The sequence below is a fragment of the Arvicanthis niloticus genome, chromosome 13, assembly GCF_011762505.2.
Source record: "Arvicanthis niloticus isolate mArvNil1 chromosome 13, mArvNil1.pat.X, whole genome shotgun sequence".
NCBI lineage: Eukaryota > Metazoa > Chordata > Mammalia > Rodentia > Muridae > Arvicanthis > Arvicanthis niloticus.
Genome location: NC_047670.1, coordinates 25,753,859 through 25,766,370, shown reverse-complemented (window position 1 = coordinate 25,766,370; position 12,512 = coordinate 25,753,859). Strand labels below are relative to the sequence as shown.

At 32.7% G+C, this 12,512-nt stretch overlaps 1 protein-coding gene across 1 annotated transcript in view; it reads left to right on the top strand.

The window, feature by feature from the left end:
• The window catches only part of Csmd3 (CUB and Sushi multiple domains 3), a 942,208-nt gene that overhangs the window by 806,811 nt on the left and 122,885 nt on the right, over nucleotides 1–12,512 (top strand). The window contains 3 exon segments of the mRNA XM_076912208.1: nucleotides 2,401–2,411; nucleotides 5,998–6,013; nucleotides 11,783–11,822. Coding sequence (XP_076768323.1) covers nucleotides 2,401–2,411; nucleotides 5,998–6,013; nucleotides 11,783–11,822 — 67 coding nt within the window.

Below are 12,512 nucleotides of genomic sequence, written 5' to 3'. Positions count from 1 at the left end.
ACAAAGACCAAAAATATTTGTGTATATTTAAAAGAAATAATGTATGTAAACTTTCAGAAAACAATGTATTCCAAGAAAGAAAATAGGATGAAGATTTGAGAGGTCAATAATATGAAGGCTGGAGAAGGGGCTGGTATGGTGGTCAGGGAGGATTAGACATTTAAATATACTAAGAAGTGATACAGAGATACATCTTGCTGACAAGAGAGGGAAGTATTTAAGGGACCATTCTGAACAAAATGCAGAAAGTAGAAACCTGAAGGGAAAAGAGACAAAGAATGAAAGGCAACGAGGAACCACTGCCTCAAAAGCATCATCTTTAGTATAACTAGAATGATACAGCATTAGAGGAGAGACTATAAAGGTCTCCCATTTTCAAGGTACTGTCATTTTTTATAATTATTAATGGCTAGATAATGATTTTTAATTAGAATCCTTAATTTATCTCTCTTAATGAGTATTCAATGACTTTTGGGAGATATGTTCCACGTTTTTATTTCCAACAGAGAACAGCACAGTGTGATGCTCATTTACATCTGCAATAAATGACTGTCAGAAAGCAGACAAAAGTGTATATGTTAATCCAAGAGAGTTTATTGCTTTGGGTAGTGGCAGACAGCGCCATGACATTTTCATCCCATACCCCAGCATCTCTCAGCAGCCAGCTGTAGCAAATGAGCTAGTTTCCAGTAGGTTACTTTTCTTTTTCAGAGATACATTTTTTTTTTTTATTTAAAGGAACATATAGCCACACTATAAACCAGTTATAGAGGGGATCAGTTTATGTGTATGGGTGTTGCTTGTGCATGTACGTCTGTGCACCACATGAGCACCTATGTTTCTAGGAGAGCCACCTGAGGGCACAGATTCCCAGGAACCAGAGGTAACAGACTGTTTTGAGCTGTCATGTGGGTGTTGGGAATTGAACTCAAGTACTTTGGAAAACTCTTAATTGCTGAATGATCTCTCTCTTCAGCTCCAAGGCAGGAAATACATACATACATACATACATACATACATACATACATACATACACACATATATGTATATATATAATATTTTATATTTATTTATATCTAACACTTTTTTACAGTCTGTCATTATGCCTTTCCTGCTGTGTTGTCTGACAGTTTCTCATCCCATTTCTTCTCCCCTGTCTCCAAGAGGATGTCCCCAACCATCCCCACACCTTGCTAGACCTCACCACTCTCTGGGGCCTCAATTTTCATGAGGGTTAGGTGAATCTTCTCTCACTGAGGTCAATAAATTACTTTTTAAAAGACTAGATGTCTCTATATAGTAGCTTGTTGAGCAACTACTTAGTAAAGAGGTAAAGATATCACTGCATAAGAGAGAACATGAAGTATAAGCTAGACATAAGCATTTGATGAGAGAGGTGGAACACGGTGTAAACATGACTTTGAAGTATGCATGAAGTAGTATATTCATTATCCCATTGAGAAACAGAAATGCAGTGTTTCCTCTTAAACAATCAGCTGTACAATTGATAGAGACATTCCTATAAAATTTAAGAGAAATGTCCAGGTAAGTGTCTCACATTTCTTTAAAAGTAAAGCTAATTCTTTTGTTATCTTTTAATAAAAATTATGACCTTATGAATTCAATTTGTATAAAACATATTTTAAAAGAAAATTTTAGTATATATGTCTAGTGGTTTAGTTCAATTTTCATACATTGTAGTTGAAGCAAATGTGTTATTTTAATAGATTTTAAGCAACATTTTAGAGGTATATTAGTTTATATGTTAGTAAAGTCATTGGAAATATTTTTCATTCACATTGCATCAGGCATTTAAACCATACCAAGACCAACTGTGAGCATCTGAATCTCTTCAGTGCTGTTTACCACTGCCATCATCATTATTTTAATGTCATAGTGAAGATTATGTTGTTATTTTACAATCTTTTAACTTCAAATAACACACATGCACACACACAGGCAAGCACATACATACATGTATATGCATGCATGCACACATATACACAATCTCAAAATAATTAGTTGGAATTACTAACCATGTATTCTAAATATGAAAAGCAAAGCTTAAGGAGTAATCTCAGTCCTGGAAATTTTAGTTAGCAAGTAACACAGAGTATCAGAAATTTTCTTTCAGAAAACGTGATCTTTAATCAGTCTTTGTGGCCTTTTTCTATACTTTCCCTACATATTGCTTTTCACAGATAAAACACTTCATTAACTGTTAAAATCATTGCTATGCAATTGAGTGCACAATTAATGCAGGAGGCATTAATTGTGAGAAAGGACATTTTGACAAAGCATTACAAAATAGTTTAAGCATTATTAATCTAGTTATGCTACTCAAAATTTCTCAGATAACTGTGCATTATAATCATTTTGAAGTCCCTTAGAATCTCCAAGGGATATCTGATGTCAGAGAATTCCATCTGTTCTACTGAGATTCATATGAGTGCTTATATTTTTACATAGCCCTATGTGTTCATTTCACCATGGTCAATGGGTAAAACTGTTCTGCATACTTAAGGTAATACACAGAGGATGTTGAAATTTCATCTTTTTGGTCCCTAGTGATGTAGGGCTCAAAAACATCCATAGCAAACCAAATCAAATCAAACAATACCAAACAATACTAAATTCCTATCTGTAGAAACTTAACAACAGTAAAAACATAGATGTGGGTATCGTTTGGCTTTGAATGAGCCTACTGCATATATTAGAACAACTTTGTAGTTAGTTTAAAGGTTTTTGCCTTTAGAAGCCTAATGACTAAAAACATATTTCTTAGAATCCAGTCTCTTCACTTATAACATGTATTCTAACTTGCAAGATTGTTTTAAATTAAGTGAAAATATCTATGTAAGTTGTTTATTAAAATTTAATGTGTACTAAAACCACCCCAAATTATTTATTGCTAGAAAGGTAACACATACAATGGGAAGGTACATAGTAATATTTTATTATTTTATTTTATGTGTATGGATATTTTGTCTGCATGTATGTCTGTACATCACTTGTGTATCTGGCACTTGCAGAAGCTAGAAAATGTCAGATCCTGTGGAACTGAAGTTACATATAGTTGTAAATCACTATGTAGGTAGTGTTGGGAATAGAACTGAGGCAATTTTCATTCTAGAGGCAGCTCTTAACTGCTGAGCTATCTTTTCAGCTTCGAAATAGTATTTTTTCAAATAGTATTTTAATTGTTGGAATATGTAATTAAGAGCTTGAGGACTCAGCAAATACACTGCCACGTAGAAAGAGTAAGCCTATTAAAGGGTTACTTACAGAGTAGCCTGTTTTGCATTCTTGAAAGATGCCCTTAATTTTCAAACTGAACTATGCAGAGCACAGAAAGAGGCATGCAGAGGCTGTCAGTTCATGGCAGAGACTCTGACTCTCATGGCAACATTGTGATGTGCAAACTAAATGTGGGAAAATGAGATCACTGTGAGGTCATCGGAAGACGGCTGTATCCACTTAATGAGAGAGGGCATTTATTTGAATTCTGACCTTATGCTTTGGTTTTCATTTTATAATATACCACTTCTAATATTTCTATGACTTGTGTAATTCACATAGAGAACTGGATGTTCCATTTTTTTTTCTGAGTTTTAGAACATATGTCACTTCTTTAAACTTCTCAAGGCATACATTTAATAAAGACTATATATGACAAATTCAGATTTGATGTGAACAAAATTCTTTTCTTTTTGAGGAATTGTTTTGTTTTATTTTCAACACATAGTCTCACTTTGTAAATCTGTCTGTCCTTAAACTCACTTGTAGACCAGTCTGGCCCAGAACTTACACAGGATCTGCCTGTTTTTACATTCTGCTGACATTAAAGGTATGAACCACTATACCTGGCTTTCAGAAAATTTGTAAATCTCTCTCACTAAAATCAGGAATGAGAAGGTGTAGCCACTGTTCTTATTTCTTTTAATATTGTTGTTGAAGCACTACCTAAAGCAATGAAGCAAGAGAGGAAAAATAAAGAATACAAATATAAGAAAACCCAAGAAGTAAAATTATCTCTATTTGCAGATGATTGAGATTTTATGTGATATAATTCTCTCATATATATCATATATATATATATATATATATATATGATATATATATATTTTATGTAAATCTGCCTGTCCTGAAACTCACATGTTCACCAGTCTGGCCCAGAACTTACACATAATCTGCCTGCATTTATATTTTGCTGACATTAAAGTTATGGACTACTGTACCTGGATTTGAGAAATTTGAAAATCTACCCCATTAAAATTATATATACTATGACATCCAAGAAATTCTACTGGAAAACTTGAAATGATCAACATTTTTGGCAAAGTAGCAAAATACAAAAATAACTTTGAAATATTAGAATTTTTGGCATACCAATCAACAAATATGCTATGAAAGAGATCAAGAAACAATCCTATTCCCATTAGCATCAAGAATATTTAGAAATAAACCTAACCAAGCAGTTTAACCTTATACGCAAAACAAGAAAATTTGCTAATGGAAATCCTTTGGGGACAACAGTTCATACTTGGCAACTCCAAAGTATGCCAAGGTACAACTAACATAATGGATACAATTTTCACTGGTACACACCAATGATAATTCATGATGTCTACTAACAATAAAGTTGTTCTAAAAGTTGGAAAAAATAGGGTGATCTCAAGGTGTCTCTCTTTCCTTTACAATAAATTTAGGGCCAGACTGAATACCCAAGATCCCAAAAATGCTACCCAAATCCACAAATGTCCAGAAATTAATCTATTTGACTCCATTTTATAATCAAAGCTTTGATTCAGCACTGTTATTTTATTGTTTTCTGTCCCCAAGCAATTTGCTTAAGACTTAATGCATTAGGCCTTAATGAGTTTACTTTTACAATCACTAAAAATGCTCTCTCCCTTGTGCTAATTACATAATTGATTATTTGAGGAAAAACAGGGATTTTAAGATTAATTATATTTTTACTTAGAGTAATTTTCTTGTTGTCACTTCTGCACACCAGCGTCTCATAAAATATATAATGTAGAAATACTCCACACCCAAATTACATTACTAGCATTTGTCATTTCTAAATTTAATTGCCATTAACACTGGATATTTCCCATGAAATAAGGATAGTTAATCTTTATGAATACATTTCATCCCTTAACCTATAACATACTTTCAGATTAATTATATTTTATCTTTTTTTTCCTGATCACCTTGTTGACTATCTCCATTTTGGAGACATTTTACAGTTTATCGTGTTCTCTTATCTTTATAAACAGTTCTAGTTTCATCTTAAATTAAAAACACCATTCTTGTTTTCTGGGTTTTCTTACCATAAAGCAACCAAAACCTTCACTGTCTCAATAAAAAAATGCTTCTCATTTTGAGCCAATACAATGCTGAAGGATTTTAAATAGTTTTATTTTATGTTAAATTTACTTATATGATCTTATTTTTCTTATTTGCATAATTCTGAAGTACCATATGAAGTCTGTTTATTTCCAAAGAAGTACACTTTCAGAACAACAGAAAACTCCTTAACAAGGTCATCTGAAATTCATATCAACATGGTCTATGGTTTATGTTATAACCAGAGGTCATGTTGATGTTTGTGGTTTGTGCTACTACAGAGGGAGCAAGTGTCTGTGATCGATGCTTTCTCTGGAGACCATGTTTAGGTCCATGGTCTATGTTAAGGTTTGTGTCCAGAGATACTGTTGGAGTACATATAGATGCCTATTGTTCATTCTTGTGCAGTTTGGGGCAAGAAAGCTTCTTTTCCATTGCCATTTATGACTGCAGCCTCATAGTTGAGAATGATTGACAATGAAGAGTACTGTGACAACCTTTCTTCAAAGCCCCTCAAAATGAAACAGTCTAGACATGATGCCAATTTAGAATGTCTATAAAAATTGTGATAGCAATGCTGAAGTATAGCTCTTGAGGTGATTTCTTTTGGAGGCAAGTGTGGGTAAGGATTCAATTATCTTCAAGAGACTGGTTATTGGGGGTTTGGTGATGTTCCAATGAGTAAATGGGCAACATAAATTGGCCTTGGTGCATTTGTTTTTCTTTTTTGGAGGGAGGGCATAGGGAAGGATGTTGGACCTAGGAATAATGGGCAGCAAGTATAATAAGGTGCACGTTGTGAAATTCCCAAATATTCAATCAAAATATTATGTTGAAAAAGTAAAATTCAAATCAACATTCTGAATTCTATTCCTAAAACCCTTAAATAAGAGTAGTTTATTGGTATGTTTTCATATTTGGATTAAATTTCAAGTCCCATGTATATTTTCTTTTCATTAAATACAGCAAAATGATAAGTCAGTATTTCTCATTTTATTGCTTATGGAACGTTAGCACAGAATATCAAAGACTCTAGCAAATCAAAAATAACACCAACAAACAAAAAAATTCATGCATGAAACTACTGAAATCAGAGAACTCATGAGAATTCACCTTTCTATAAATTATTCCATAATCAGGCATAAAATAAGACATAATTCCAAGTGTTGATCAAGATTAGAAGACTATTGTGATGAAAAATACAAAAAAAGCAATCCATCCCATGCTAACTCTGACTACTCTCTGTCACAGCAGTTTCCCTGCCTCCATGGCTAGCCCCATGTAGTGAAAGGTTCTCTGACCCTAACTTCTGAAATCTCTCCACCTAGCTATTAAGTTCCCATTGCGAGTCACTGCCATACCAGCCCCATGTTCCTAAATTCTGCAGCCATTTGGGGTACAGTTCTTGCAAACCCATACTTTGCCACCGTACCTTTCTCCCTGGAACCCAGTTGAGTAGCCACATAAAGGAAAATGCCACACAAAGTTTAGAATCAACAGGTAACTAATCAGTGGGCACAACAACTAGCATTCTAATTTGTTAGCTATACTAAATTTAACTCCTCAAGTGGCAAATCCTGGTGGATCCACCATCTAATAATCTGGGGACATTTTGGTAACTAGATATTGTTCTTTAACCTCTCCCCAACCAAAAGCAAGTATCTGGCTCCTGCCTCCCCTCTTCCTTTCTCTGACCCAGAAGTCCTGCCTACTCTTTGCCCAGAGATTGGTTCCTAGAAATCATTATTTGTTTATTTATTTATTTATTTATTTATTTATTTATTTATTTATTTTTAGTATAGAATAGAGTTTATTTAGGGTATAGGGAGGGGAGTTGGAGGAGTAGAGACAGAGAAAGGCAGAGACAGAGAGGGGGAGAGAGGGAGGGAAGGAGAGAGAGAGAGAGAGAGAGAGAGAGAGAGAGAGAGAGAGAGAGAGAATCAGGAATTGAAGCAGGTCAGTTCAGCATGTCTAACAATGAGACTCACCAAGGTTGTATATTCTGTAATATAAAAATCTCAAAACAGAATTTTAGTATCATCAAGATATCTGTATAGATTGTACTAGTCTGTATAGGGTGCTCAGACTAGTTAAGATGAAATTTTGCTCCAAGCCTAAGTCTTCATTCATGCCATGTGAAGGATGACACAAAGAAATTTTTGTTTGTATGTTTGTTTGATTCACCTGTGTCTATTTTCAGCTTGTCTTTCTCTGCCATATATGATCCTTATAACTCTGGTTGGTGTATAGACACTAATTACCTTTTCTAAAAATGCAAAGACAAAACCGTTCTCCTAAATCAGCATATCCTTGAGCCAGAAACCAGAAAAAAACTTTAGCTTGACCTCTCTCCCAGAGAAATAATAGAACCACAAAACTCAAAATTGCACCCGTTTTGAAAATTAAAACAATCTAAAACAAAATGTTTAGGCTTTTATTTTAAATTCTCTCATGCCAGGAAATTAACCCAAAATTCCCGTGGAACCCATGAACAAAAAACCAAGTTTCCCATAGACTTTTATATACCATTTATCTGTTATGCTTTCTACCTGGAGCCACAGACATCTATCAATAGGTATTGATAGTTCATAGTAGGCAATTATCACTGCTCTTTACTTAGGACTCAATTTAACCCTTCTGGTGGTGAAGCCTGGTGGATCTGCCATCTAATATGGAGGCCTCTTGATAGCTACATATTGTCCTCTTAACCTCTCCCTGTTCAAAAGCAAGTATCTGGCTCCTGCCTCCCTCTTACTCTCTTTGACCTAGAAGTCCCGCTTACTCCTCCCCCAGTGATCTTTTTCTGGAAATTTTTATCTATTTGTTTATTTATTTATTTTACTATAGAACAGAGTTTATTTAGAGCATGGGAGAGGAGTTGGAAAAGTAGAGACAGAGAAAGGCAGAGAGAGAAAAAGAGAGAGAGAGGAGAGGCTGGCTATGAACATGTGGAGAGGGGAGTAGAATGGGAGAGAAGGGACAGAGAGGGAAGAGAGTAAGAGAGGGTTCTTAGAAATCTTTATTCATTAGGGGAAGAAGTCACCTGAGTATGTGATTCACTTCTCCTTCCAGGCAGCCTTTCTTGGAGAAGCAGAATTAGCATCAAAATACAAACAGCACCAGGTGCACAATTTATAATTTAATTTCTGCTTCCCAAGTTCCCTTCATTCTAGCTGTTTTCCTCAGAATACATAATTTTAGGAAAAGCAATTTGTTATACTTTTTCCAAAATAAAAATGAAAATTATTTACTTTTTAAATTTTACTTATAATAAATTTCTAGTAATCATAGGATCTATTATAATATCATTTCTTAAGAACAGGTCTATATTTATTTGCTATTTTACACTGTATTCTTACAACTTTTTATATTTGGAACATCAAGCAACACCCCAGTTCCACAAAACAGATATCTGGAGAGTGACTGAGTACCAAATGTATCTTTGAGTTTCAAGCATCTCATGTAATGAAAAAGTTTCAGCAGATGCAAATTGTTTAATAAATTAGTGTATTTTTTTTACATTTCATAATTGTACATTCAACATTTTTTATTTAATTTATTATTACTCTACAGGTTAAACTGGAATAAGTAGTTTGGATGGCTTAATATTTAATACTTGATTTACTATTCATTGTGTTCGGCATGTAGCTATTTGTGCTGTTTGTGATAATCAACAATACTTATTATTTAAAGAAACATTTGCCATTGAGTCTATGTGTTTTACTTAGCATGGTGCATCTACTATCACTCTATACAAATCTGTGTGCAAACTAAAATGGTCTACTTGATTGAATTCCACTGGAGAGGATTCATCAGAGAGGGCTGTTGAAAATAAAAAGACACAAACTTTTATGCATAAGGCTTAAAAGATCTCAATTTTTTAATGCCACTGTTAAGCAGAGGACTAACCTTGACAAACTTGATGGGAAGCTTTGCTAACATTATTTTTCCCAAAACTCTTTTTCTATTGGACATTTCTCTAAATACTCTCTTTATCATTTCATTAAAAAATAAAAATTTTCATGAAAATATTTTTAGTTAATATTTAAGCACTAGAGTTTACTTGAATAAATAAATATGGCAACAATGTGGACAGTATTACCAAACATTTTAACTTTTTACTGAATATTAAAATCATTGACTGCAAGTGGTCCTTATTTACCTGAATCCCTCAATAGTTTAAGTAACTATCTTCCATGAAGCAATCAACACTAACTTGTGGGATTCAGAATGTTTTAGAAAAATAGAAGAGAACACAAACTTTTACCTCAGAATTTTATGATGTTGTTAATGATGTTATTAATTCTCCTGCTTAAGATACAAAAATTCTTCTCCCCTTTTTGATATAAAAAACTAGTTTATGTTCCTATAAATAATCTATAAATACAGAAAAATAAAATGATTCATAAATAATGCGTAATAACTCCCATACCTGTGGATCAGATTTCATGATTTGATATCAGTCCTGTGGTAATTTTTCTCTTTGGAGATACTCATATAGGAATGCTTAACTTAAAATTGTCATTGCTTCATTGCTAGAGTTCTCATCTGTTTTAAAGTCAAAATACTTTTGTAAATGTTTTTTATGTTCCTAAATATCTTTTACAGCTTTGTTTCAGAATGACTGTCTCATTGTTCTGCTGTATTTTTTATCAGATAGTTTATTCATCCTAACCCCCACTCCCCCAAAAAGAAAATTACTGTGGCTGGGTCAGCCATAGTACTGTAGCTTTCTGTATCTACTACCTAAAATGTAGGTATTTCATAGCAAAAAAAAATGAATATATGTAAATTTGATACTCTTAGGATGAATGACTACAGAGTCAGCCCAGTTACTGAAGAGTAATTAAGGTACTCTCAAGAAACCAAGAAAGTACAAAAAAAAAAAAGACTATGAAATCATGCTGAAAAATGTTTTTCAAAACATTTTTTGTTTACATTAAAACTCATTACTATTTAGCAATCAATGAAAAAAGCTGTAAAAATAAGATAATTTTATTGTGTAAATCTTACTAATGGATATTAAATTAACTACAGTAAAGCATAAGGCATCTATCTTTTTATATCTAAAAATACTAATAAAAGGAAGAGTTAAAGCCATCAACATTTCTCAGTAGGTTGCATGGGGATTGTAACTAGGTAACTGTAGATATATAACATAAGATTATACAAATCAAGACATATTGCACTACAGGCTTTTATGATTATGGCATTGGGCAACAGGATAAAAGCTAAATATTCTCATTATCATATACAGAATTGTATCAAATATATTCCCAAGTTATATCAAGAGTACTGTTTTTTAGTGCCATCATTTCAACTCTAATTACACTGTATTAGTAAATATTTTATGCCATTTTATAGCCTTAAGTGAACCACAATGGAATGTCTAATGACTACTGTAGTATTAGTTCCAGTGTCTGCCATTTTAAAAATAAGATGTTTGCTTTGATTAAGAAATATTCAAGATATAAATGGTCCCTTCTCTGTTCTCTCTCTCTTTTTTTTTAACTTGACATTTTAATTTCAAAACCTAGAAGTTTTGCTCTGTTATACTGTATATGGAGGAAATAATGTTATGGAAAAATAGACCAAATTTCTTTCAAATTTAACTGTGATCAAATAATGCTGGATTTTTTTATTGGTTATTTTATTTATTTACATTTCAAATTATTGTGTGTCAAAATATGTATTTTCTACATGCTCATAAACTTAACAAATAAAATTCTACTTACAACTAAAATTTTAATTATATGTAAAAATGTTGAGAAGATCAAGATATATTTCATAAATTAAAAGTCCATTCTATATGTAAGAAGAAACAGCAAATAACTTGTCTCATTTTGCTAAGACTGTTTTACAAATAAAATTTAAATCCTATCAACCTCCTTTCTTTTTTGGTGGTAGTTAAGGAGAGAAATTAGGGCCTGTGATACAGTAGACCAGTGATCTACCATTGTGCAACACAGCCATCTGACAGATAACTTTGATATTTTCTTATCAAGTATCTAGTTTGGTAACATTAAAGTCAGTCTTAAAGTCAGTCTGGCTTAGCTGTCACAACTAGCCTTCAACTCCTGTACTTGAGTGATTTATCTGCTCAAATTTGTTCATGGTTCTAACTTAGATTATCACATTACCTCTAGTTTCTTTTCTTGTCACAATAGTATATATGTTGTGCCCCCCTTTTCACTGAGATAATTTCTCTTTTTCATTTATGTCGTTTCAAATAATTGTTTTGTTTTATTGCCCTGTAAAAGATAATTAAATCAAAGTTAAAATCATAAGACTTTTCAAATTCAAGTGGCATATTTTTATAAATCATTTTTAGTTAAGTCTTCTTCACAGGAAATCTTCAATATGAAATAAAACTTTATAAAGTATATCTCTAAAATGCTAAACTGGATACCATAGTTTGTATACACAGAAGACCTTGTCCAGACACATACAGACACTGAACATGCATTACAGTTTCTGTGAGTTCATATGACTTTTGCTCATGCTGATTTAGAGGCCCTTATTTTTCTTTTGTCTTTCATACCTTATGCCCTTCCAGTTTAATGGGATTCTGAGAATGTGAATAAATGTGTGATTTTTGTGCCTTCTATTGAGTTCTTTTCCTTTTGTCAATTTCTCTTTTCTAATTTCAATATGACAATTCTTATTTCATTTTATATTTTGTTATATTTTTAAAAAATAATGAATGTGAATGAGTACATTAGTCAGTCATAAACTAGCAGTAGGGTAGGGTTAACAGCTAACTCCATATGTCCTTGGGAGATGGAAAATCAATAGAGTGAAACTGGATTGTCAAACCATTCCTTATGTTCAGTAGTGTAGACCAATAAATAACATGTACAGGTTTTTTGTTGTTGTTTTGTATTTGCTTACAGTTCAGAATTTGTTTTTTTATTTGTTTGTTTGTTTTGTCTCAGGATGTGGCTTTATTTATGTTCTTGGTTTGGGGGGTTTGTTGTATTTGGCATTCTTTGGTTGTTTTCTTTTTTTGAGAAATAAGTTAAAGTTGTGTGTGAAAGGAAAGGGGGAGATATGGCAAGGACATGGGAGAGGTTAGAATAGACTATGATAAGAATATATTTAAATTTAAAAATACTTTAAATAATAAAATATAAATTAAAATATAAATGAATATATCTGTT